The sequence below is a fragment of the Eptesicus fuscus genome, chromosome 1 (genome assembly GCF_027574615.1).
Source record: "Eptesicus fuscus isolate TK198812 chromosome 1, DD_ASM_mEF_20220401, whole genome shotgun sequence".
NCBI classification, from domain to species: Eukaryota; Metazoa; Chordata; class Mammalia; order Chiroptera; family Vespertilionidae; genus Eptesicus; species Eptesicus fuscus.
The window spans coordinates 53,923,601-53,950,917 of NC_072473.1; the positions used below are offsets into that span (position 1 = coordinate 53,923,601).

The 27,317-nt window shown below is 48.4% G+C and overlaps 1 protein-coding gene across 1 annotated transcript; it reads right to left on the reverse strand.

The window, feature by feature from the left end:
• Nucleotides 1–2,313: 2,313 nt before the first annotated feature.
• CXCR3 (C-X-C motif chemokine receptor 3) lies at nucleotides 2,314–4,557 on the reverse strand. Its single transcript, XM_008157610.3, has 2 exons — nucleotides 4,378–4,557; nucleotides 2,314–3,411 (listed from the first exon to the last, which is right to left on the reverse strand). Exons 1-2 carry the CDS (start codon nucleotides 4,555–4,557, stop codon nucleotides 2,314–2,316), a joined length of 1,278 nt encoding a protein of 425 aa, XP_008155832.2.
• Between the last annotated feature and the right edge of the window lie 22,760 nt (nucleotides 4,558–27,317).

A 27,317-nucleotide genomic window follows, 5' to 3' on the forward strand; every position in this document is an offset into this window, starting at 1 on the left:
CAGGCCTCACTGAACTGTAATTCAGGTGTCGGTGGGGCTGCATTCCTCTCTGGAGGCTCAGGGAACCATTTCTTTGTCTTTTCCCAGCTTCTGGAGGCTGTTGCAATCCCAACTTTAAGTCTTCCTCCGACTTTAAGTCTTTAAAGCTGGCAGTGTCTGCTTTTCTGACTCCCCTTTTGCCTCCCTCTTTCGCTTTTAAGGACCCAGGTGATGACAGTGGGCCCACCTGGATAATCCAGGAGAAGCTTATTTTAAGGTCAACTGATTAACAGCCTTAGTTCCCTTTGCCACGTAAGGTAACATATTCCAAAATTCTGGGGATTGGAGTGTGGCCATCTCTGGGGACTCATTATTCAGCCTGCCACACACATCTTTACTAGTCTGGCATCACTGTTCCTGTTTAGAGGCTGCATGTGCTCTGTCATTCCTTCATTCAGCAGGTACTTAGTGTTCTTTCAGTGGCCATAGACGGAAGCCTCGCCACCAGTCTAGATGGGATTGGTTGCCCCCAGACAACTACACAACTACACAAAGCATGGCATGAGCTTCCCCAGCTGTATCCTTCAGTCCCTTCTCTCCAGTCCCACCTCCAGCCATATCTGTGGTCTCAGGAAAGGCCCCGCTGGCCTGTGAAACTGGATCATGACACCCTGGGGATTTAGGAGGAGCTGACTGTGGTGATTCTGCCCCTACAAAGGGAGGGTTCTGGCCTCTCCCTTAACTCAGTAACCTAGTCAGCCACCATTTTGGGGAGCCCTGGTCGTTTCTCCCATTCACTTCCGCCCTAGCTATAGCATGGGACAAAGCTCCTCACAGCCCACCTGTGCCTCCAGATGGCCTTTGTGCTAATGACTGTCGGCTAATCATCTGATCGCATTGCTTGTCTTCCATCCCACTGCCATTTCCCAAGGAAAAGCCTGCCTCACCTGACTAACCATGACAGCCTTCTCCATTGGTCTCTAGAATACCATCACCTGACCCCAAACTAACTTGGTCTTATTTTCAACCCTTCTACATGAATCCTTAACTCTAGCCAGATAATACCACTTATAATTCCTCCAATAAGCATTGCTGTTTTTAGCCTTCCCAGCTTTGCTTCGGCCCTCCCTTCCTGGAAATGCCCTTTTTCCTTCTTGTCCTGGGAAATACTACTTGCCCTTTAAGGTCTGCTCATTTCTGTCTTCATGAAGCCATCCCAAATGGCTCCAGCCACAGTGCTTTGAGCCCCAGGTTCACCGTGTGAGCCACATGTTTGCTTCATGGCCTAGACCAGTGGTCGGCAAACTCACTAGTCAACAGAGCCAAATATCAACAGTACAACGATTGAAATTTCTTTTGAGAGCCAAATTTTTTAAACTTAAACTTCTTCTAACGCCACTTCTTCAAAATAGACTCGCCCAGGCCGTGGTATTTTGTGGAAGAGCCACACTCAAGGGGCCAAAGAGCCGCATGTGGCTCGCGAGCCGCAGTTTGCCGACCACGGGCCTAGACTGTTTAGTATTGTTACTTCTCATCACATCTTCCGTGCGGGCCTAAGCTTTTGGAGTGCAGGACTATGCCTTATTTATGTCTGTAGGCCCTTTCCCTAAAGTATACCTATACAGTGTCCAGCCAGCCAGTTGACTGCTTATCCTGCACCCATGTACCTAGGTGCTTCCCTGCAAGTGACAGGAGTGCCCAGGAGGACAGAGAGGAGGCCAGACATAAACATGAACAGGCAGCGCTGGTTGGCCCAGTCCCAGGGACAGGCAAGGAGAAGCAGGAAGTGCATCCTAGAGCCTGGGCAGGGCCGGCTGGAATGAGGCACTACTACCACACCTTGGTCCTCATTATCTTGTTTATTGAAAAGTTTCAAGCAGAATTTTAGACATAAAAATGAGCAAATAGAGAGGTGTTGGGGACAATAGCTAGTCACTGCTGGGCTGGAGGCCTGGGCTAAGACCCCATAGGGACAGCTTCCACCATGCTTGCTTGCTTCATGCTCTTTGCACATGGGGAGGGCCACAGTCTAGTTACTGAATTAAGAGGGTGGTGGGGTTCCATGCAGCCAAAGAAAGAAAGGCCTGAAGGCAGCCAACTCTGAATCAGCAGGATAGGGCTTGGTAACTAAGGAGCAGCAATGGCGAAGTCCCAAGAGCCAGGAGGGTGGCTCCATGGTAGACCTGGTGGTTCTGGGGCTCCCAGGAAATCCCAGGAGTGTGCATCTGGGGAGCCAGGACCAGGGGAGAGCGAGGGAGAAAGGAACCTGGAATGTGGGGGGCGGGGGGGGGGGAGTCAGGCTGCGTGGCAAAGGCGTCACCCTCAAGCCCAGCCTCACAAGCCCGAGTAGGAGGCCTCTGTGGTCTCAGACCAGGATGAATCCCGGCGGGAAGATGGCAGCTGCCGCTGGTGCCCACTCTGGCCAGGGCAGCCCAGGCGCAGAAGTAGCGTCCACATCCGCTCTCGGAACTTGACACCCACGAAGGCATAGAGCAACGGGTTGAGGCAGCAGTGCATATAGCCCAGGCCTGAGGTGACAGACTTGGCCACGTCCACATGGCTTTCTCGGCCACAGTTGCGGGCCAAAGCCCCCATGTCCATGAGGGTGTCCACCATCACCACCAGGTGGTAGGGGGTCCAGCAGAGGGCAAAGGCCACCACTACCACTACCACCAGCCGCATGGCTCGCAGTCGCCGCTGGCCCCTGGAGACCAGCAGCACAGCTAGGATGCGGACATAGCAGTAGGCCATGACCATCAGGGGCAGCAGGAAGCCAGCCACCAGTTGCAGTAGGCGCAGTGCCGTGCGGCCCACCTGTGGGAAGTTGTACTGGCAGTGGGTGGCATTGAGGCGTGCGTCATGGTGGGCCGACAGGAAAATGAAGTCAGGAAGGGCAAAGAGTAGACATTGCCCCCAGACAACTACACAAGTGAGGGTCACACGAGCCGGGGGGCCCCGGCGGTAGAGCTGAGTGGCATGCACTATGCTCAGGTACCGGTCAAAGCTGATGCAGGCCAGCAGGAGGGCCCCTGCATAGAAGTTGATGTTGAAGAGGGCACCTGCCACTTTGCAGAGCCCAGAGCCGAAAACCCACTGGATTGCAGCGTCCACTGCCCAGAGGGGGAGGGTTAGCACCAGAAGGGCATCAGCCACGGCCAGGTGAAGCAGGAAGGTGTCGGTGCTACTCAGGGCTGCTCGTTGGCTCAGCAGCACTGCCACCACAGCGCCATTGCCCAGCAGCCCCAGCACAAAGAGGAGGCCATAGAGGGCTGGCAGGAAGGCTCGGTCAAAGTTCAGGCTGACGTCTTGTGGGCAGGGTGGGGAATTACAGCAGAAGTCACTCTCGTTTTCTCCTCCATAGTCAAAGGAAGAGCTATAGTTTTCCAGGAGATAGGCAGGGTCAGAGCCTAGAAGCTCTAGGCGGTCACTGATCTGTGGAGGGAGGGAGGAGAGGAAGGAACAGACCCTGTAAACAGACTCCTTCAGAGATGTAGTCTGAGGAGCCTTTCTGGGAGCCCCTCCACGGTAAGGCAGGCCTTGAGGCCTGGGCCACACGCTGTAATTGTCCCCACCTTTCTTCCAAGGCCACACTTCCTGAACTGCACCTGCCCAGCCTTGGTGCTGGTATGTAACTTTCCTTCTCAAAGGCTGATTCTCACGCACCCTTTGGGGCCATCCTTTCAGCCCAGGGATTATGGGCTGGAGGAAATTTGCCCTGTGCCAAGAGCCTTCTCTGCCCCTCTCCCCTTTCACCTTTCTCTTCCTTCAAGGCTTGTTGTTCTTTGTGTCCTGGCCACACTTAATTCTACCACCTTCCTCCCCAGGCAGCACCTCACCATCCCCTCTTCCAGTTACTGGCCCTTCTCTTCACTCCTCAGCCCTTATCTGGGAACCCCTACTTTCTGCTCCCCATGGGGTGTCTCTACAAATCACTGTGCCCCTGTGCATGCTTTCTGCCATTCTTTTCCTCCCTTACACCAAGGACTGCCACCCACTGGGGGCTCCTCCACCAAGCTTTAGCAGAAATAGTTCTTCCAGCCTTCTCCCATGAACCACCCCAGAGCTGCAGGCCTCCCCAGTGCCAATTCAGTCCGGCACAGAGGAGCCAAAGTTCCAAGTCTTGCAAGCTCTTGGGGGTGAGCCACCACCTCCTGCATTTTGCAGATGAGGCACCAGCCAGAGAAGGGAAGTGAGTCGCCGGTGGTCATTCACACTAATCAATGGCCAAGGTGGGTTCTCAATTCCCCGTCCAGTGACCCTTCTACACAACCCCTGCATTCTCTACGTACTCACCCAACCCTCTGGTGGTGCTGGCTCATGGGCCAGCCCTGCCGGTCCCCTAGTGTCCTGGGCTCTCCACTCAAAGAGTGGTCTGGCCTGGCTGGGCAGCACACTTACCTCAGGGAGCATGGCTGGGTTGGTGCTCCGGCTGCCTGGCGCGTGCTGCCTGCCCCTCTGCTTTGGTGCTTGTGGTTGCGAACCTGCACTATACAGAGGAAGTAAGGGTTTCATGTGGTTCTCGCCAGCTGCCTCTTCCATGGGGTTATCTACACCAGACGTTCCTAGACCCAATGCCATTCCCCTGGCCAGGGAAGCTGCTCTGAAGGATCTGACACAAGCCTGGGGCCAGAATGGCTGAGTCCTAGGGAAGGGTAGAGGCAGGTCCTCCAAGGGGAGAGGCCTGAAGGAGAAGCAGGGCAGGTGGGGAGTGAAGCCGTGCCTGCTGCCAGGGAAAGAACTGCTTCTCTTGCACTGGTGTGTCGACACTCAAATAAATGAGAACGTGTGCTCATCTGTCCTGGGCGGGAGTCAATTTTTGCCTGATTATAGACTGGTTCGCTAAACATGTTATGTCTATAAAAGGAGATTAAACTTCTTTTAAAAATCAAGATATTTAAAAAGAAATTGACTACACTACTAGTAAATCTAATCCTTTACTATTGCCCCTATGTGCTAATCAACGGGGCGGGGGGGGGGGGGGCAAGGAAAAGGAATTGCTATGTGCCAGATGTTGTTTTAGGTGCTTTCTCTGTCACCACCTCATTCCAACCACACAACTCCCTCGTCAGGTGGGGGTTATCCTTATGACTAACCCAGAAAGGAGAAAGGTCTTCAGCAGACACAGCAAGTAAGGGTGCGTGCTAAGGCTGGACCCATGGCTGTTGACTCTCCTTTTGCCACATATCACACCGCCTTCAGTTTTTATAAATGGAGAAACTATGACATATTAATGCTGTTAAAACCAAGTGAACTAGAGTTCTATATTTTAATGTGGGTGCATCTGGAAAAGCCAATGATCACATGGTGGAAGAGGCAAGTTATAGAATATGTGTATAGTTTGCCACCACTTACGTAAATTCTAAAAACCACACACACACAAAAAAAACACTGTGTTGCTCTGGATACAGCTGTTTGTTCTAGAGTTTGAAAGAGGGACTGGAGATGTCACAAATTCGTGAGAGCAGTTGCTCCTGGGGCAAGCAGAAGGGGAATAGAGTTGTGGAAGAGTACCTGGGGGTCTCCTGATTTTAAGGAACATCTGTAAACAGCGTTTGTGGAGCCAATCAGTCCTTTTCGGCTGCCCACTGTGGGGGAGTTCCACTCCCACCCTGCCCTCAGCTCTCTCCTGTCCTCTGCTCCCCTCCCTGTCACCTTGTTCTCATTAGCAGCTGGCAAAGGTGGCCATTAACTTGCCTTTCCCAAGCATTTCCTCTTTTTCTCTCTCCCCCCAGATGAAAAGGAGAGACATAGGCAATGCTAGCCCATGGTCTTGGGGTCCAGTTTTCAGCCAGAGCACTTCACCAGAGCCTCCAGCCCAGGGCCTGGGATTCAGTTCACACTGATTGACAAGATGCACACTTGATAAGCCCCAAGGCCCTTCCTTGCCTCCTGTGGACAGAAGATGTGACTATCCCTGCTCCAAGCAGCTTGTCACCTGGAAGCTCCAGGCCAGAAGGAACTGAGGGCCTGGAGGAGGTCAGGAGCAGTGTAAGTAGAGGGGACTGGGAGGGTTCTAGAAGACATGGAAGTAGGATTGACTTGGTAAGGAACTGCCTGCCAGGTGAGGAAGAGAAGTGGGAGCCAGGACCAGTTTCGTGATGCTGGTGCAGGAAGAATTTCCATTCAGTGGGCTTCTACACATGAGAGAAATGAGGACAATGAAAAGGGACAACAAAAACGCTGTTTACAGATTTTCTTTAAAACCAGGAGATCCCCAGGTACTCTTCCCCAACTCTATTCCACTTCTGCTTGCCCCAGGAGCAACTGCTCTCACGAATTTGTGGCATCGCCAGTCCACTCTATTTGTTCAACTTAATGGAAGGTCTTCTATTCTGCAAGTTTGTCCATCACCTTTGTGGTATTAAAATGATTTTTTTCTTTATGAGATGATAGTAGAAATAGCTGATGGTTTTGGAAGTATCGCCTGTTGTCAGAAGTTGACAACCCACTGTGGGTCCTCTAAATATATGTTGGAATGTTACTGGTCCATGTGGAATTTCAAAGTCTAGGGACCCTGGTGTCCTTCCTGTGCCCCAGTCTCCTAATCTGTCACATGGGGACAATGATCCTCACCTTCCTGGACTGCTGGGAAGAAGAAATGACAGCACAAGCATGTCAGACAAGAGCTTTGCAAAAGTGCAGCTAGCTTTCCTTTCTGAGTTTCAGGGTCACATCCTGATAGGCCAGCCTGGGGGCAGGCTGCTCTCCCTGCTCCCTGTGTGGTCAAGAACATTGAACTTGTCTGGCTCCAGCCCTAAATCCACCCTGTTCGAGCTGTATGACCTTGAGACAAATGACGTAACTGTTTTGAGCTGGTCTCAGCAGGGTTGTTACAAGATAAACTGAGATAACCAAGGCTGTAAGGCCCTGGGCACAGGGCCCCGCACTTTGTAGGCACACAGTTGAGAATGCTGAGTGGGAGGCAGTGGCTACAGACCTAGAGTTACTGTGAGTCTTCGTGTTGGGGGAGCCCTCGGAGACAGTGTGCTACCACATGGGGTGGGCAGGCGTGTGTTTGTCAGAGGGTGGATCCTCCAGAAAGGCTGCCCCTCCCCTTAGGTGGGCAAGTTTGGCCAGCCCTAGCCTAATGCTCTGGCTTCCCAGCCTTGTAATCTCAGGCAAGTCATTTCACATCTCTGCCTCAGTTTCCTCAATCTGAAAAAAGGGATAAAGATAGTACATGTGTGATTGGCTTGCTCTGTGGACTGCAAGTGCTACTGTGGAATGCGTCTGACACAGGGTAGGTCCCAGTTAGCAGCAGTTTCCTGCCTTCCCAGGCCTCAAAACAGCAGGTGTGTGCTGGGCTTCTATGGTCTTTCACAGCCCAGGTGCCTTGGAAGGTGCCTGAGTCATGGTACTGAGCCAAGCCCTTGTCTTGCCCTCTAAATTGGTCCTTTCCTGTCCCAAGTAGCCTCCAGACCAGGTCAAAGGAAGGGCCAGCCCTTGGGGAGACACCCTAGCAGGGAGCCTTTGCTCTGAGTTCTGCTCTCCCAAGCAAGTGGGGAAGCTTGAGGAGGAAGTTAGTCAGAGTGAAGCTGCTCTGGGCCCCGCCTGTGGTCAAGGTGTGAAATGTGCACCTGTCTCTTCTCCGCCACCCCTCCCCCTGTTTTTTTTCTTTCTTTCACACCTTTGGGCTGTGGTTTGGGGAGATGGGAGGCTCAGAGGTCTGAGCTCTGGGCCCAGTCCCTCACAGGAAGGAGGGCCTCCACAGCTGTCTGTCAGAACAGCCAGGGAAGGGGGCCATTTCCTCCTCCTCCCTCTCAGTGTCTGCTGCCTCACAGCCCTTCAGAATGCCTCTCAGAGCCTGCTCTAAAACCCCTGGGACTCAGCCACCAGCCCCAGGCTGTCCGAGGAGCTAGCTCAGTGAGGCCCAAGCTTCCGTGGGCTCAGGCAGTGACCCCAGCTGAGGCAGAGCCTTTCTTTCATGAAATTAACAAGAGTCCTAGCCCCCAGAAGGAGCGGGGGTCTGCCCCACACTATGCTGGGACTGCAGGCCTCCTTCTACTTGTCCTGAATTTCCCAAGGGAAGGAGAAGGAAGGCCCAGGGGCCAGGGACCTCTCCCTCCTCTGCCCCTCCTTTGGCAGCTCTGAGCCCTACTGGGAGACAAGCCCTTTCTAAGTGCTGGGGCCATGGGGTGGGCCTAGCTAGTCCAGGCCTGTGAGGGTGAGTTCCTAAGCTATGGGGTACTTATTCTTTTTGGGGCCAGGGAGGGTGGATGTTGCTGCCATATGTCAGGTGGCAAAGGGAAACAAGGCAATTCAGGCTGTGGGACCAGCAGATGTCAAGGCAAGGAAGTATGGAATAGCTTGTCAGCCCAGGGGCAGCCAGTCTTGTTGGAAAAGAAGGTACATGTGAGAGCAGGAGGGTAGGGGGGGGGGTTGGAGAGTAGTTCAGGACCCAAGCTCTGCCACCAAGCACAATGACCTTCCTGTAATTCTGTCCCCAGAAGGGCTGAGAAACTGCTAAATAAAAAATAGCTTTCATCCAGCAAGCCCTAACTTTCGTACACTTTTAAACTCTTCAGCCACCTGGGGAGGCAGAGGGTACTGTATCCATTTTGCAGAATGGAAATAGAAGTTCAGCGTGCTAAAGTGACTTGTCCCAGGCTAGTCAGCCAGTAGGATTTCTGCCAAGATTCCTATCCAGGTTGCTTTCTAATGTGCTATACTCACTGTTAGGGTGGGAGACCCCTGTCTCACCCCCCCCCCCCCAAAAAATACTGTGGCCCAAGGACTGGTTCTTTCAGGAGCCACGCCTGACTCACCACAGGGCTCAACCGGGCATCTTGTGTGAGGGCAGGTGCTCACCCAGCATTAATGCCACAGCGGGAGCTTTGGTAAACCTCACCACATCCCCATTTTTCTCCAGAATGAGGGGCCTGGAGGATCAAGCAAAAATCTATCAAGCGCCAGAGCCCTTTTGCAATGCCCCCAGGAAAGTCTGTAAATGCGCCCAGCCATCTCCAGCCCAGCGCAGGCCGGCTCCTGCAGGCCTGACTGGGGAGCTGCTCCACCTCTGGGGTGGTGGATCTGTTCCCAGTCCACCCTACACCTGGGACTCCATCTCAGCTCAGGCCTGTCCAGACTCTCCAGAGGGGGAGGTGGCAACATTGCCAGTGCATGAAAATCTGATTATGGAAGCCTGACCTTGAAGGATTCCCAGTTGCTCCCTCAGTGAACAGGTGGAGGCTGCCCCCATGCACTGCTCAGCTGGGCCACCCCTTGAAATGAAGTCATCATCAGGCCCAACATTCGCTTCTTGCATTCCCTTGGGTTGCTCCACAAACTGAAGTCAAAGAGGATAATAACAGCTGACATTGATTACTTAACTATGTGCTGGGCACTACTCTAAGAGCTTTACTGGGATGAATTAATTTAATACCCACAACTATGTAGTGGCTATGACTTGTTACTATTATCATTTATTCCTATTTTATAGATGACAGAAACACAGGAAGTTTAAGGAACTTGCTAAAAGCCACACAGACAGCAAGTGGCAGAGACCTCATGTTCTCCCCAGTACACTGCAATGCCTGTTAAGGTTAGAGGGACCAGGGTGGAGGGTGGTGTTCAGAGAGGACTAGTTTGGCCTTATGTGTAATATTTTACATGGAGACTGTATTTATGTATTCATTGTATGACTAAAAAGCCATCAAAAAGGAAATTAAAATTAAGCTAAAAACTGGGACAGCCCTGACCACTGCTCAGTTGGTTGGACGTTGTCCGGTGCACCGAAAGGTTACTGGTTAAATTCCTTGTCAAGGCACATGCCTGGGGTGAATTCCTGATGTGTGTGTGTGTCGGGGGGGGGGGGGGCGGTGGTGGTGGGGGGAAGGCATGCATGATGTTTCACTCTCACATCAATATTTCTCTCTCTCCCTCTCCCTTCCTCTTTCTCTAAAAATCAATTTAAAAATCTTAAAAATAAAACCCCGTGACAACTGATGAAATTTGAGTATAGCCTGGGAATTAGATAAAAACCCTATATCCATGCTATTTTGCTAATTTTTTTAAAAAAATTATTGATTAAGGTGTCATATATTTGTCCTCATCCTTTCATTCCCATCCCACACCCCTCCCCATGGATGCTCCCACTCCCCTGTTGTCCTTAACCATTGGATAGGCTCATAAGCATGCACACAAGTCCTTTGGTTGATCTCTCCCCCCTACCCCCACCTTCCCCTACCCTCCCTCTGAGGCCCGACAGTCCGATCGATGCCTCCTTGTTTCTGGGTCTGTTCTTGTTCATCAGTCTATGTTGTTCATCATTTCCCCTAGATGAGCGAGATCATATGTCACTAGAGATATACTTATAAGAACTGAATGTGAGACGAGCAATAATAGTTATGCTGACAGGCAAATGAATCAGTCTGTAGTGAGTTTCTTTCTGGACCAACAGTTCTTTTGAGACCCAATTTCAATGTCCTCCAGTTCCTTATGTGTACATGTCGGCACTGACTTTTCAGCTCTGGATGGTGGACAAATGGTGGTAATGCAGGTCCGACTCCCTCTGGTTTGGTCTCGCCCGGACCCAGGGGCATGGCTTCACCCGGACTCAGGGGCGCGTGGCCTCACCCGGACCCGGGACCCAGCCTCACCCGGATCCAGGGGCGCACGGCCTCACCCGGACCCAGGGGTGCGTGGCCTCTCCCGGACCCAGGGGTGTGGTCTCCCCCGGACCCGGGACCCAGCCTCACCCGGATCCAGGGGTGCACGGCCTCACCCGGACCCGGGATCCAGCTTCACCCGGTATTTTGCTAATTTTGACAACGTAAAATAATGTGTTTCTTTGTAGGAAATACACACTGAGGTACTTAGGGGTAAATGGCTATCACATTGGCAACTTTCATATGACTAGGAAAATCTGCAGTGGGAGGGTGTACAAAGAATAAAGTAAATGGGAAAACATGCTAATAGTTGATGATATGGTAAAAGGGCATAACAAAGTTCTTTGTACTATTCTTGCAACTTTTCTGTGAATTTGAAATTATATAAAAATAAAAGTTACTGAAAGACTATCTCTCATGCACAAGCACAATGTATTTGTTGTCAGATGCTATTTCCAGGACCAGCTTAGAGGCCTTGTGAGAAGAAGCTGGGGTCAAGGCTGCCTGGAACACATGGTCCCCTCTGTAGCCTCTGGGGACAGTTCAGTCTCTACCCCTCCTCCCAGCAGGCTCACTTTGTTTCTAGATTCCAGGGCTGATTTACTTTTCCCACTCTATAGCTACCCCCAACCTCTCAGCCTTGAGTTCCTCCTGACTCTCTGCAGATTTTGTGTGTGGTTTTTTTTTGAGTGACAAATTATAATTTTCTTTTAAAAAATATACTTTTTATTGTTGATAGTATTACAGATGTCTCCCCTTTATCTCCCCTTTACCCCCCTCCTCCCAGCCCTACCCACCCTCCATGTCTTCACTACCCTATTTCCTGTGTCCATGGGCTATGCATATCTTATATATATATATCCTACATTATAATAGAGAAACATGCAAATTGATCGCACCTCCGCTATGCCCATGATTGGGCCTGCCAGAGGCTGGGGGCGGGACTCCGGGTGGCCTAACTGGCCATTGAGAAAACCAAGATGGGGGCGCCAAATCCTCTTAGTTCCGGGGGTCCTGGTGAGTGATGGCAACCCTAGAGGGGCGTGGTATGCACAGCCAGCAGCCTCCCGGGGGTCCCAGGACCCATCGTGACCCGGGGGGGCGTGGCCGGGCACGGCCAGCAGCCTCCCGGGGGTCCCAGGTTCAATGGCGACCCGGGGAGCGTGGCCGGGCACGGCCAGCAGCCTCCGTGGGGTCCCAGGACCCATCGCGACCCGGGGGGCCGTGGCCGGGCATGGCCAGCAGCCTCCCGGGGGTCCCGGGACCCATCGCGACCCGGGGGGGCGTGGCCGGGCACGGCCAGCAGCCTCCCGGGGGTCCCGGGACCCATCGCGACCCGGGGGGGCTTGGCCGGGCACGGCCAGCAGCCTCCCTGGGGTGCCGGGACCCATCGCGAACCGGGGGGGCGTGGCCGGGCACGGCCAGCAGCCTCCCGGGGGTCCCGGGACCCATCGCGACCCGTGGGTGGGGGGGGTGTGGCCGTGCACGGCCAGCAGCCTCCCGGGACCCATCGCGACCGGGGGGGCGTGGCCGGGCACGGCCAGCAGCCTCCCGGGGGTCCCGGGACCCATCGCGACCCGTGGGTGGGGGGGGTGTGGCCGGGCACGGCCAGCAGCCTCCCGGGGGTACCGGGACCCATCGCGACCCGGGGGGCGTGGCCGGGCCCAGCCAGCCGCTCCAGGGGTGATGTCCCTGGGCAATCGCCACCCTCGCCTAAATGGCTGGTGCTGAGAGGGATCAATGGGGCCAGTGGAAGGAGCAGGTGGTAGTTGACCACCGAGGCCATCTGCAGCAGCCGGATGCAGAGCTGGGGTCCACGTTCTCCAGGTTGGCCTCCGTGGGGCCCGAGTCGCACCCATAGTAGCCGAGTGGGCATGCTGGCATAGTAGCCCCAGCATGAGGCCAGCTTCCCAAGCCAGGCTGCGGAGGGAGGGAGGGCCTCTGGGCTGGGAGCACTCCCCCACCCCAGTGGACAGGGCACAGAGAGCAAGCAGCAGAGAGCTACTAGAGGTGGTGGGTGTGGTGGCCTGGCTTCCAAGAGGCTGGCTTCAGCTGCTGTGGCCTGCGCTGAGGTGGCTGGTGGTGGGGGCAACTGCATGGGCGCATCCGAGGCTGGGGCACTGGGAGACGTGGGACTGCAGCCCAGAAAGCGAGGCTCCAGAGGATCTGGTCACCGACCCCGGGCATTAAAGCCGCCTCCTACAAGATGTATCCTAGCCTAGGTGTGTGGGAAGCAGATTCAGGAACCTCTCCCTTTGCGGCGCCAGAGCTCAGGCCTGCCAGCACCCCAGAGGAGACCCCCACCAGGATCGGGGGCGTGACCAGTCTCTAAACCAGGGTGGCCATTAGCCTAGGCCTGCCAGCACCCCAGAGAAGACCCCCACCAGGATCGGGGGCGTGACCGGCCTCCAAACCGCCAGTGACCCTAACCCAGGCCTGCCAGCCCCCCAGAGGAGATCCCCACCAGGATCGGGGGCGTGACCAGCCTCTAAACCTCCCGCAGCCCTAGCCCAGGCCTGCCAGCACCCCAGAGGAGACCCCTGCCAGGATTGGGGTCATGGCCAGCCTTCAAACTGTGGCGGCCCCTAGCCCAAGGAGGCCTCCTGGCCGAGGACGCCTGAGTCTGTTCTTGACCTAGGGCCGGACTCTCCCCACAAGGGACTCAGAAGCCACCAGAGTCTAACTGCCAGTCTCTGGGAGTGCATCCACTGTCCACCAAAAAGTAGGGCCATCAAAGCATTCAGTCTCAGTGCAGGCACAGGTCTGTGGCTGACGGGGTGGAGGCCAGACCAAAACAAAACAGCAGAAACACCCTGCTCACCTGGGCGGGTACTGCTGTAGTCCACGTGGCCTGGGCAGTGTAGAAAGCGCTACCTTCTCCCAGGTCCTGTGCTGGCACCGCCGCCTCGCTCACCCTCAAGCCCCCCTGAGTCCTGACAGCAAAGTGTGTGGGGCATTCTGCAGGAGTTGTGCCGTTCTGGGTGCTTTTGCCCAAAGACACACTTTGGGATGAATTCAGAGCCACATCTCATTTCCCATGACACTGGAAGAACCATGTAAAAGGATTTTGACAAAAGCTTTCCACATCTCTGTTTATTCTTTTGAATCCATAAAACGACCTTAAAAAAAGCATCCGGGCCACCTAAGAAAGAATGCACTTTCTGGCCAGAGCACGCAGGATTCTTTTGCCCAACAGGTTAAAGGGAGCAGAGCTGGCACAGTGGGAATGGCCCTGGTGCCCTATGAGGAGACCGGGGGAATGGGGTTGCCGAAATTCCATAAGCCTCTTGCCACCTTCTCCTTTGCAAACCACACCATCCAGATCCACCAGGACTGGAGGCAACTGGGAATCACAGCCGTGATTTGGGACATGTTGAGCAAATCTTGAGGGGCCTCTGTAAACATCTGCAATTGATTATAAGACTGGTCTTTATTTAAAAAGAAATAAAAGAACAGCTTTGTTGAGAAATATCCATATACTGTACATGTCACCTAAAGTGTACAATGAACTGGTTTTTTAAAGTAAATTCAGAGTGGTACAACCATCACCATGCTCAATTTTTAAATATCTTCATGACCCATCCCCTCCAAAAAAAACTTCTACCCATTGGAATCACTTTCCTGATCATCTTCCCCAAAATAGATTGCACTTTAAAGGTGGGTAAAGGAAAGTTGAGGGAAGTTAAAACACTGCACAAAGGATATTGTAAGATGACAAAGCCCAAAGTGAAGCTCATGTGTTTTCTTTAAAAAATATATATTTTTAAAATGTCAGAAAGGGAGAGGGAGAGAGAGATAGAAACATCAATGATAAGAATCACTGATCAGCCGAAACTGGTTTGGCTCAGTGGATAGAGCGTCGGTCTGCGGACTGGAAGGTCCCAGGTTCGATTCCGGTTAAGGGCATGTACATTGGTTGCTGGCCCATATCCTGGTGGGGGGTGTGCAGGAAGCAGCTGGTCGATGTTTCTCTCTCATCGATGTTTCTAGCTCTCTATCCCTCTCCCTTCCTCTCTGTGAAAAATCAATAAAATATATTAAAAAAAAAAAAAAAGAATCACTGATCAGCTGCCGCCCACAGGCCCCCTACTGGGGATTGAGCCCAAAACCCAGGCATGTGTGCCCCTGATCAGAATCAAACCTGGACTCTTCAGTCCACAGGCCGATGCTCTCTCCATTAAGCCAAACTGACCAGGGCCATGTGTTTTCTTCAAGTTCTGCGTGGTTTTAATGGTCCCCAAATCTATACTAATAAAAGGATAATATGCTAATTAGAGTGGTTGTCTTCCGTACATCTTTCCAGACAAAGCCGCAGTGGCTACAAAGGCCAAGGCTCAGGCAGCCATAACCAGCTGCAGTGGCAGCAGCATTGGGGTTATGGGGGTGGTGCCTCCAGAGGGAGGCCAGACTGGGGGCCAAGGCACAGGCAGTTTGGGGTGATCAGGCTGATAGGGGAGGACAAGGTAGGGGCAATCAGGCTGGCAGGAGATCAAGGTAGGGGCAAGCAGGCAGGCAGGCAGTGGGGTTAGGGACAATCACGCAGGCAGGCAGGTGAGTGGTTAGGAGCCAGCGGTTCCGGATTGTGAGAGGGATGTCCGACTGCTGGAAGTTGGACATCCCCTGAGGGGTCCCAGATTGAAGAGGGTGCAGATTGGGCTGAGGGGCACACCCCCCCACCCCCACCCCCAGTGCACGAATTTCGTGCACCGGGCCTCTAGTATATATATAAAAGGCTAATATGCAAAGTGTTCCCTCGGGAGTTCGACTGGGAGACTGGGAGTTCGATCACTTGCTATGATGTGTGCTGACCACCAGGGGGCAGCGCTGAACGAAGGAAGGCCCTGGCCAGCAGCCAGAAGGCCCCAATTGTCCCTGATCTCCGGCCAGGCCTAGGGACCCTACCCATGCATGAGTTTCATGCACCAGGCCTCTAGTAAGTATATAAGTTCTCGGCTTTAACTCTTCTCATCCTCCAAACCCCACATTGAGGTATGTCTGTCTGTTCCATGCCTCTATGCTTTAGTTCTTATTTTGTTGGTCAATTCATTCTGCTCATTAGATTCCACAAATAAGTGAGGTCATATATATTTGTCTTTCTCAGATTGGCTTATTTCACTCCCTGCAGACTTTGAACCTGGAAGGAAAGTGCCGCCTGCTCACCAGGTGGAAAGCATTAGCAGCCCAAGAGCTCCTTCTCAGAGCCACTCTGAGCCCCTGAAAGAATATAGACTGTGTCTGAGGCTCTCAGAAAGACACCATCCTTGGCCCAGACTGGCTGAAGAGAAGAGATTGAGGCTTGTGTCCTTTAGAGGGTGTCACCAGCTGAGAGCCTGGAGTTTTTTTTTTCCCAAGCAGAAGTGGGCCTGCAGAGCTGGGGAGGCAGGCAGTTTGCAATGGGTTCCTTGGCTGCAGCTGGGTTCCCATGGAGAAGAAAAGGCACATCCTGGAAACCCACCCCAAAGGCACTCCACTGAGCAAAAGCTGCTGGGAAGTGCCCTCCAGGGATTCTGCATGAGGCCCCTTGGTGATGATAGGCCTGACTCCAGTCCATCTTCCTGGACTCTCCAGCCTTCTGGAAAATTTCTCTGCCAGCAAAACACATTGCCTAAAATCCTACCAGCATGCGATGTTGGCCTTGAGGGCTATTTATTTATTTATTTATTTATTTTATTGTTTAAAGTATTACATGTATCCTTTTTTTCCCTGATTGACCGCCCCACCACCACTCCTGCCCCCAGGTCAAGCCCCCACCGCCCCAGTGTCCATGTCCATTGGTTATGCTTATATGCAATCATACAAGTCCTTTGCTTGATCTCTTACCCCGCCCCCCTCCCCTGCCTTCTCTCTGAGGTTGGACTGTCTTATCAGTGTTTCTTAGTCTCTGGATCTGTTTTTGTTCATCAGTTTATGTTGTTCATTATATCCCACATATGAGTGAGGTCATGTGATATTTATCTTTCTCCGACTGGCTTATTTTGCTTAGCATAATTCTCTCCAGATCCATCCATGCTGTTGCAAATGGTAAAAGTTCCTTCTTTTTTATAGCAGCGTAGATTTCATTGTGTAGATGTACCACAGTTTTTTAATCCACTCATTTGCTGATGGGCACTTAGGCTGTTTCCAAATCTTAGCTATGGTAAATTGTACTGCTATGAACATAGCGGTGCATATGTCCTTTCTGATTGGTGTTTCTGGTTTCTTGGGATATATTCCCAGAAGTGGGATTACTGGGTCAAATGGGAGTTCCATTTTTAGTTTTTTGAGGAAAGTCCATACTGTTCTACACAGTGGCTGCACCGGTCTGCATTCCCACCAGCAGTGCACGAGGGTTCCTTTTTCTCCGCATCCTCGCCAGCACTTGTCATTTGTTGATTTGTTGATCATAGCCATTCTGACAGGTGTGAGATGCTACCACATTGTTGTTTTGATTTGCATCTCTCAGGTGATTAGTAACTTTGAGAATGTTTTCATATGTCTCTCGGCCTTCTGTATGTCCACTTTCAAAAAGTGTCTATTTAGGTCCTTTGCCCATTTTTGGATTGGATTGTTTATCATCCTTTTGTTAAGTTGTATGAGTTCCCTGTAAATTTTGGAGATTAAACCCTTATCGGAGATAACATTGGCAAATATGTTCTCCCATGCAGTGGGCTTTCTTGTTGTTTTGTTGGTGGTTTCTTTTGCTGTGCAGAAGCTTTTTATTTTGATGTAGTCCCATTTGTTTATTTTCTCCTTAGTTTCCATTGCTCTAGGAGCTGTATTGGTAAAGATATTGCTACAACATATGTCTGATATTTTGCTGCCTATGGAGTCTTCTAAGATTTTTTATGGTTTCCCATCTTACATTTAAATCCTTTAACCATTTTGAGTTTATTTTTTGTATGGTGTAAGTTGGTGATCTAGTTTCATTTTTTTTGCATGTATCTGACCAATTTTCCCAGCACCATTTATTTATTTATTTTTATTTATTTTAAAAATATATTTTATTGATTTTTTTACAGAGAGGAAGGGAGAGGGATAGAGAGTTAGAAACATCGATGAGAGAGAAACATCTATCAGCTGCCTCCTGCACACTCCCTACTGGGGATGTGCCCGCAACCAAGGTATATGCCCTTGACCGGAATCGAACCTGGGACCCTTTAGTCCGCAGGCGGATGCTCTATCCACTGAACCAAACTGGTTAGGGCCCAGCACTATTTATTGAAGAGATTGTCTCTTGCCACCTTTGTCAAATATTAATTGAGCATAATGGCTTGGGTCGATTTCTGGGTTCTGTAATATAGTAGCTTGATATCTGGTATTGTGATCCCTCCAACTTTGTTCTTCTTTCTCAGGATTGCTGTGGCTATTCGGGGTCTTTTTTTATGCCAGATGAGTTTTTGGAGAGTTTGTTCTATGTCTGTGAAATATGCCATTGGTATTTTAATGGGGAGTGCATTGAATCTATAGATTGCTTTGAGTAGTATGGACATTTTAATTTTGTTGATTCTACCAATCCATGAACACAGTATGTTCTTCCATCTGTTTATGTCTTCCTCTACCTCGTTTTTCAGTGTCCTGTAGTTTTCTGAGTACAGGTCTTTTACCTCCTTAGTTAAGTTTATTCCTAGGTATCTTAATTTTTTTTGGTGCAATAGTAAATGGGATTGTTTTTTTAGTTTCTCTTTCTGTGAGTTCACTATTGGTGTATAGAAATGCCATAGATTTCTTGGCATTAATTTTGTATCCTGTTACATTGCCGAGTTCATTTATTAATTCTAGTAGTTTTTTTTATGGAGTCTTTGGGGTTTTCTATGTACAATATCATGTCATCTGCGAATAAGGACAGTTTTACTTCTTCTTTTCCAATTTGGATGCCTTTTATTTCTTCTTCTTGTCTGATCGCTATGGCTAGCACTTCCATTACTATATTGAACAGGAGTGGTGAGAGTGGGCATCCCTGTCTTGTTTCTGTTCTTAGGGGAAATGGTTTTAGCTTTTGCCCATTGAGTATGATGTTGGCTGTGGGTTTGTCATATATGGCTTTTATTATGTTGAGGTATGATCCCTCTATTCCCACTTTGCTGAGAGTTTTTATCAAGAAAGGGTGTTGGATTGGCTTTGGAGGCTTTGTCCACATGTCTTGTGCTGGGCTGCCATGGCTAGCTCAGTTTGAACCAGACTCAGTCTGCCTCCTGTTCATGTCGAGCCCACATTTCCCCAACTAGGCACTGTGTCAACTGCACAGGCACAGGCAGAGGTGCTTGTCTGGCCAGAGTTGAGCCGGGCCACGCAGAACAGCAGCACAGAGGAGAAGCACATGAAATCTGCAGCAGGCTGTCCAGAAAGCATCCATGACTCTGAAATGTCACTAGCTGTTTGACCATGCCCAGGTGATGTCTCCCTCTCTGGATGAAGAGTCAATACACCATATATGTAAAGGTGTTCAGCTACCCTCTTCACTGTGGCTGCCGAGGTCCTTCCAAGGCTGGGCCCTGAGGGAGCACACCTTGACTGGAGAGCCTGAGCCCTGCCTGAGTGGCAGAATTCATTAAAGCACTGCTGCCTTTGGCTGTGGGGCCTGACTGCCAGTTTGAGTCCTGTGCCAGGTGGTCAGGGGTAATGGGTGTGTGTGTGTGGGTCCCTTCTGGATGCTGAGCTCAGCTGGCTGGGCTGTGCCCTCTGTGCTGCAGTTGCCAAAGGGTCTGGGCCTAGAAGCTGGGCCTAATAGAAGCTCGAGGAGACTCCGAATTGAAAACATGCTTTCCCCTGTGATACCCATAAGTTCCTCACTCACAGAGTGCTATAGTGACTGCTGACTCAGCCAGAATGTCTGTTGATGATCTGTCAGATGGGCAACAACAACAATAATCTTAATCAGTAACACGTAAGCACTCACTATGTGCCAGGTGCCGTTGGAAGCACATTTACACATACTTATCCCCCTAACAAGTCTTTGAGATAGGTTTTATTTTTATTCCTATTTTAAAGGTGAAGAGACAGACTTAAATATGTTAAGTAACTTGCCCACAGTTAAACAGCTAATACGTGACAGAGTCTGGTTCAAACTGAGCAGTCTGGCTTAAAGTCCACACTCTTAACCACCCTGCGCTACTGTGTGGGTTTGAAAAGGCCATCATGTGAATTTAAGAGGAACAGAGGAGTCTGAAGCTGTCCCCCTCCAACCCCTGGCATGGTGCTGCTCATTATTCAAATCCCCAAGCCAGGCTCAGAGGGGCTGAGGTGCAGGGGCTTGGCCCCTTCCTGGAACAAGGGAGCTCTTTAGGCTCAGTTGGGTGCCAGGACAGAAGAGGGAGGACAGGAGTCAGGAACTAGGTGTAGTTACCATGGAAACCAACAGTGCAGTAAAGCTCAAAGCTGAGCCTGTCTGGGTCTAAAAAAATCCCCAAATGATATTTTAAAAGATTCTAGAGTTTTGCGAAGGATGGCTTAGGACAAACCCTCTGTGGAACTCAGATGATTTTGTTTTGGGAATATTTGCTAGTGAATAGTGGTCTTTCACATAACTATCCAAAGTATTTAGAAATTACTGTAGCTTGTAGTGTAGCTAGAGAAGTGCTTGCATATGGAGAAGCACAGGGTGGGATGGTTGAGGAGGATGGGGGGGGGCGAGTGGAGTTAGGGAAGGAGCTGGAAGAAGGCAGATAGTTAGGGGGCAGGTCGGTACAGGGAGACAAGTTAGGAGGGACAGTGTTAGCTGAAGTGTGGGTGGCTGGGATGGTAGGGAGGGGAGAGAGAAGATGACTTAGAGATGGAATTCACAGCACTGATGGTCTACCCCCAGCCCTAATGAGTCTCCATCTATCTTCGCTGTGAGAATGGCATCCACCATGGCCTCTTGGGTCTTCCTCTGCCCGCATGTCAGGTCTGGGAAGTCCGGCATAAAAGGGTTCTGTTTAGCCTCTTTCAACTCCAACTTATTGACAAGGAGCCTTTATCTTTTCACACAATCTGCCTTCCTATTACTACTATTATTATTCCAAAACACGAGTTGTTTTCAGGACACACTTTGGCAAATACCAGCTCAGAGGACGGAGGCTGTTTTCCTGGTCTGCCTTCAAGGCCTTCCAAAGTCTGGCCCAGCCTCCTGCCCAGCCTGATTCTCCATTCTGCTTTGTAAATCTTATATTCCAGCCAAACTGGGCCACATGCTATTGCAAGCATACCCAAGTTTCCACTGCTTGGCTGGTCTCTGCCTGACTTCTATATATCCTTCAGGACTCAGAGGTGCAGCTCAGAACTATGAAGACAAGAAAAGTCCCTTTGGCAGGCACAGTCGCAGAGGGGCCATCAGGAGAGAACTTGGGGATCAACAGAGGTGGGGCACAGACCCTCACCCCCCAACTTTGCAGGGGCCTGAACCCTCACCCCTTCTGAGGGAGGTCTCCTGCCCCCATGGCTGCTTCGCTTCCAATGCCCAGCTCAAATCAGGACCCAGGTAACAGACAGAGACTTGGCCGACAGCAGCTGCCCTCTCACTGCAACAAGACTTGTTTGAGTTGTCTTATGCCCATGGGGTGGGGAAGTGGGTTTTTGATATCTAAATCCAGCCTAGCACCAGGAATGCTCAGGGCCTACTCAAGAATGCAAATAATCCTTTCCACTAATATTTACAGGGTAAAATAAGATTGTTATTAGAGTATTAACTTTGACAGTAAAATAGTAGTCAAGTTTTCAGACTAATTTAAATTGGCTAATTGAAATAAGCGAATATTCTAGAAAAATTAATTGTACTGGACAAAAAGCTGTTCCTGAAATGTTACCTAAAATTTTTATTGGTAGTTCATCTCATGGTAAAATTGCGTAACATGCAATGAACCTAAAGCAGTCATATTTAAGTGCAAAAAATTAAAATTTAAAAGTTATCAAGACTGCATTATAAAATTTCCAAAAGCCTCCTAATATTTAAATAAAAAAGGGGGAATAGTAGAAGAATATCATGTAAGGAAAAATATCCTGTAAGTAAATTACATCTAGAAAATTTTTACTTTAGAAAATTAACTTTCATTTGTAATGCTAACAGCAAGACACCCATGAAAAACACACATGGTGGGGGAGGGGAAAAAATGGCGACGGAATAGAGTCGGGTTTGGAGTCTGTTCCTGGGGCGGAGTGTAGGAGAAACAGAGGCTCGCAGAGGGAGTGTATGTGGGCTAGCCAAGGGACAGCTAAACTCCAGGAGAAGGCGGGGGAGTGCTGGGCAGTGTTCCCCTGACCGCGCAGCACCCACAGGGGCTGGGTCCCCTCCCGGAGCTGCGGGCTCACCGGGCGCCTCGCCATCTTGCAAGGAAAGGATGATTTTATTGGAAACCTGACTTTCTGCGACAACTGCAAACACTGAACTGCTGCGATCACCAGACCACCGGTCCCCTATCAGCGCAAACATTCGGATTCAAAGGAACTCTTCACTGCACCACAGAAAGGTCAGATTTCGCCTGAAATAAGGTGCGGTTTCTAATCCCCGCGGTGGGTGAGGGAAGCGCTGGGTGAGGGAAGCACGGCAGCCGCAGGACCTGCAGGAGCCGGGAGGTCTGTGCCTAGAAAAATCGGCGGCAGTTGGAACTGCCGTGATCCGTGAATGTGGAGGGGGGTCTTCTGAGCTGCTAACAGAAGTGACCGCTTGAAAGCAACTCATTTTAATCTGACGAGGAGGGTCAGACTAAGAATTTTCAAAGGAGTGCAGTATCCTCAGTCTGGCGCCCAGACCCACTGTCCGCACACTTGGGCTCTTTCCGACTCTGATTGCTAAGCCCAATACATAGAAAAACCCAGGTGGAGGGGCCCTGAAAGACTGCGGGGGGGGGGAAGTTGTTTTTTCGGAACCTGGGGAGCAGAGCTGCGTGTGACCATCAGAGAGGCAGCTCTGAGGCGCACACCTCCACAAGCTCTGAGGCACACACCTCCACAAACCGGTAGTGAGTGCCATAGAGGGGAGAAAAAAAAAAAGAGCTAGAGAGGCCAGGAAGTCAATTCAGAAACACTGCCACCCAGGGGCTGAAACGCTAATTGTCTCTGGTGTAATCAAAAATAAATATGAGAAATTAAGACACGGCTGGCTTAAAAAGCAGGACTGGCTTCCAACACTGAGGAGCCCTGGAATGAAGCTGAACTGAAATACCGTCCAGACTGGGAAACAGGCGTACCAAACAGAATAATAGAGGAAGTGAATGACAGCCGCTACTGCACATTTTAGTCTTCCTATTTTTTAATTTTCAATTCTTTTTTAAATTTTTTAAATTTTTTATTCTCATATTTTTTATTTTCATTTTTTGCATCTTTTACTTAAGAAACTAAATTTTTTTCTTTTTCCTCACTCGATTTTCACCTTTTTAATTATTACATTTTTATTTTCAATCAGCATTATTATTACTATTATTTTACTTTTTTTTTTAAATGTCATTTGATTTTCTCTTTCTTTTATTTTTGGATTAGTGTCCTACATTCGATTTGCATCTTTCCCTTACAATCGTTTTACCCTATCTCAAAGCTAACATTATGCCATCACTCTCCTCCTAACCTTTCCCCTTTTGGTCCCCAGTTTATCTTAACCCTTTCTGGCTTTAGATTTTCCCTACTTTTTCAGTTTACTCTCTGCTAAAACTTCACCCTACTTATATATCTAATTCCCAACCCCCTGCTCCAAATCCATACAAACCTCTCTCTACGCTACCTAAAAAAAAAAAAAAAAAAAAAAAAAAAATTATTTTTCTCTCTGGCCTTTTGTTGTTGTTTGCTTGAATGTTGATTAGATTGAATTTTTATGCTTTTTTATGAGATTGTTTTGATTATTCTTTTTGTTGGTTTGGTTGGTTCTTTTGTTTGCTTTGTTTTTGTTTGTTTTTTACTTTTGTTTCCTTTGCCTCACTTGATAATAGCTGGTGTTGCAGTTTGTATTAATCTCCAGGCTCGTGTTGCTGGAATTTGCTGGGAATAGTGGTTGTTCTAGTGGAGTTTACTCCCCATATATATAGTTTGTTCCCCTTTTCTCTCTTAGTATCGTTCTTGTCTCTCTTACTTTTTTTTCTTTTCTTTTTCTTTTCTTTTTTTCCTTTTCTTTTCTTTCTTTCTGCTCTTTTCCCAAGTTCAGATTCACACTCTTTGTTTTTTTTTTTTTGTTCTTTCTTTTTACTCTCCCTCTTCCACTCCTATTCACTAATTTGTCTTTCTCTGGTGGTTACCTTTATTGGAGATTATTAATATCATGAATACAATTCTGTTCAGTGCCTTGTCTGTTGTGCCTGGTTGTGTTGTATTTTATACCTTTAAATCAACGCCAGAGAGAGAAATCTATATAACCAGACATCCGGAGAAGAGAGACCATGGGGAGACAAAGAAACAGCCCCCACAGGAAAGAGAAACAGGCATCACCAGAAAAGGAAGTAAACGATTTAGAGGCAAACAACCTATCAGAGAAAGAATTCAGAGAAATGGTCATAAAGTGGCTGAAAAGGATGGAAGACAAATTCGACAATATGAGTAAGAACCAAGAAGAAATGAAGAAGAACCAAGAAGAAATGAAGAAGAACAAAGAAGAAATGAAAAATGACATCGCTGCTGTAAAGAACTCAATAGAAAGCATCAAGAGTAGACTAGACGAAGCAGAGGACCGCATAAGTTAGCTAGAAGACAAGATGGAAAAAAATACCCAAGTACAACAGCTTCTAGAAACAAAAATTAGAAAGATTGAGGAGAGCCTAAGGGAACTTCGGGACAACACAAAACAAAACAACATCAGGATAATAGGGGTGCCAGAAGGAAAGGAAACTGAGCAAGGAATAGAAAACCTGTTTGAAGAAATAATAACAGAAAACTTCCCTGATATAGGGAAGAAAAAACCCATACAAATCCAAGAAGCTCACAGAGTTCCAAGCAAAATGAACCCCAAAAGACCGACGCCAAGGCACATTATAATTAAGTTGGCAAACACCAACGACAAAGTAAGAATCTTAAAAGCGGCCAGAGAGAGACAGACAGTTACATACAAAGGAACCCCCATCAGACTAGCAACTGATTTCTCAACAGAAACTCATCAGGCCAGAAGGGAATGGAATGAAATATACAAAGTCATGCAAAGGAAGGGTCTAAATCCAAGAATACTGTACCCAGCAAGGCTATAAATTAAAATTGAAGGTGAAATCAGGAGCTTCACAGACAAAAAAGGACTAAGGGAGTTTATCACCACCAAACCAGCAATGAAAGAAATGCTAAAGGGTCTGCTGTAAAAAAAAAAAAAGAAAGAAATAGGAAGCAAAGAAGGAACACAGGGGTATAGAATAAAAATTGCGTCAAATAAGTACCTATCAATAATAACTTTAAATGTAAATGGATTGAATGCCCCAATCAAAAGACACAGGGTAACAGACTGGATAAGAAAACAAAACCCAGATATCTGCTAATATAATATATCAAAACCCAGATATATTTTCTACAGGAAAACCACCTCAAAAAAAAGGATGCATACAGACTGAGAGTAAAGGGATGGAAAAAGGTTTTCCAGGCGAATGGAAATGAAAAAAAAGCTGGGGTAGCAATACTTATATCTGACAAATTAGATCTCAAAGTGAAGGACATAACAAGAGATAATGAAGTCCACTTCATAATACTAAAGGGAGAAATCCAACAGGAAGAAATAACTCTGGTAAACATATATGCACCCAATACAGGAGCACCAAGATACATTAAAAAACTCCTGGAAGATATCAAAGGAGAGATTGACAGCAATACAATCATAGTAGGGGACTTTAATACCCCACTATCACCATTGGACAAATCCTCTAAACAAAAAATCAGCAAAGAAACATCAATCCTAAATGACTCACTAGAACAGATGGAATTCATTGACATCTTCAGAACATTTCACCCCAAAGCCACAGAATATACATTCTTCTCAAGTGCACATGGGTCATTTTCAAAGATAGACCATATGTTAGGACATAGGCAAAGTCTCTCCAAATTCAAGAAGATAGAAATCATATCAAGTATCTTCTCAGATCACAGTGGCATAAAACTGGAAATCAACTACAATAAAAACAACCCAAAGAAATCAAACACTTGGAGACTAAACAGCATGCTATTAAACCATGACTGGGTTACCAAAGACATCAAGGAAGAAATAAAAAACATCATGGCAACAAACGACAATGAAAACACAACAATCCAAAATCTATGGGACACAGCGAAAGCAGTCCTGAGAGGGAAGTTCATAGCTCTACAAGCCTACTGCAAAAAACAAGAAACAATGGTAATAAATTACCTAACCCAACAACTCAAAGAGTTAGAGAGAGAGCAACAAGATAAGCCCAGTGTAAGCAGAAGGAAAGAAATAATAAAGATCAGAGCGGAGATAAACGACATAGAGACCAAAGAAACAATACAAAAGATCAACAAAACCAAGAGCTGGTTCTTTGAAAGGATAAACAAGATTGATGAACCTCTAGCCAGGCTCACCAAGAAGCAAAGAGAGAGGACCCAAATAAACAAAATCAGAAATGAAAGAGGTGAAATAACAACAGACCCCGACGAAATACAAAGGATTGTTACAAAATACTATGAACAACTCTATTCCAACAAACTGGACAACCTAGAGGAAATAGACATATTCCTAGAAAAATACAACCTTCCAAAACTCAATCAGGAAGAATCTAAGCAGCTCAACATGCCAGTAACTATGGAAGAAATAGAAGCAGTCATCAAAAAGCTTCCGGCAAACAAAAGCCCGGGGCCAGATGGCTTCACTGGAGAGTTTTACCAAACTTTCAAGGAAGAACTAAAACCTATCCTCCTCAGACTATTCCAAAAAATTCAAGAGGAAGGAACACTCCCAGGCTCCTTCTATGAAGCCAGCATCACCCTAATACCAAAACCAGATAAAGACAACTCAATGAAAGAGAATTACAGGCCAATATCCCTCATGAACATAGATGCCAAAATCCTCAACAAAATTCTAGCAAATTGGCTCCAGCAGTACATCAGAAAGATCATACACCATGACCAAGTAGGATTTATCCCAGGAATGCAAGGATGGTACAATATCCGCAAATCAATAAACGTGATACATCACATAAACAAACTGAGAGATAAAAATCACATAGTCATATCAATAGATGCAGAAAAAGCATTTGACAAAATCCAACACCCTTTCTTGATAAAAACTCTCAACAAGGTGGGAATAGAAGGATCATACCTCAACATAATAAAAGCTATATATGATAAACCCACAGCAAACATCATACTCAATGGGCAAAAACTAAAACCATTTCCCCTAAGAACAGGAACAAGACAGGGATGCCCACCCTCACCACTCCTGTTTGACATAGTACTGGAAGTATTAGCTATCGCAATTAGGCAAGAAGAAGAAATAAGAGGCATCCAAATTGGAAAAGAAGAAGTGAAGCTGTCCTTATTTGCAGATGACATGATATTGTACATAAAAAACCCAAAAGATTCCATCAAAAAACTAATAGACTTAATAAATGAATTCGGCAATGTAGCGGGATACAAAATTAACGCCAAGAAATCTATGGCTTTTCTATACACCAATAATGAACTTACAGAAAGAGAGACTAAAAAAGCAATCCCATTTACCATCGCACCAAAAAAATTAAGATACCTAGGAATAAACTTAACTAAGGAGGTAAAAGACCTATACGCAGAAAACTACAGGACACTGAAAAAAGAGATAGAGGAAGACGTAAACAGATGGAAGAACATACCATGTTCATGGATTGGTAGAAT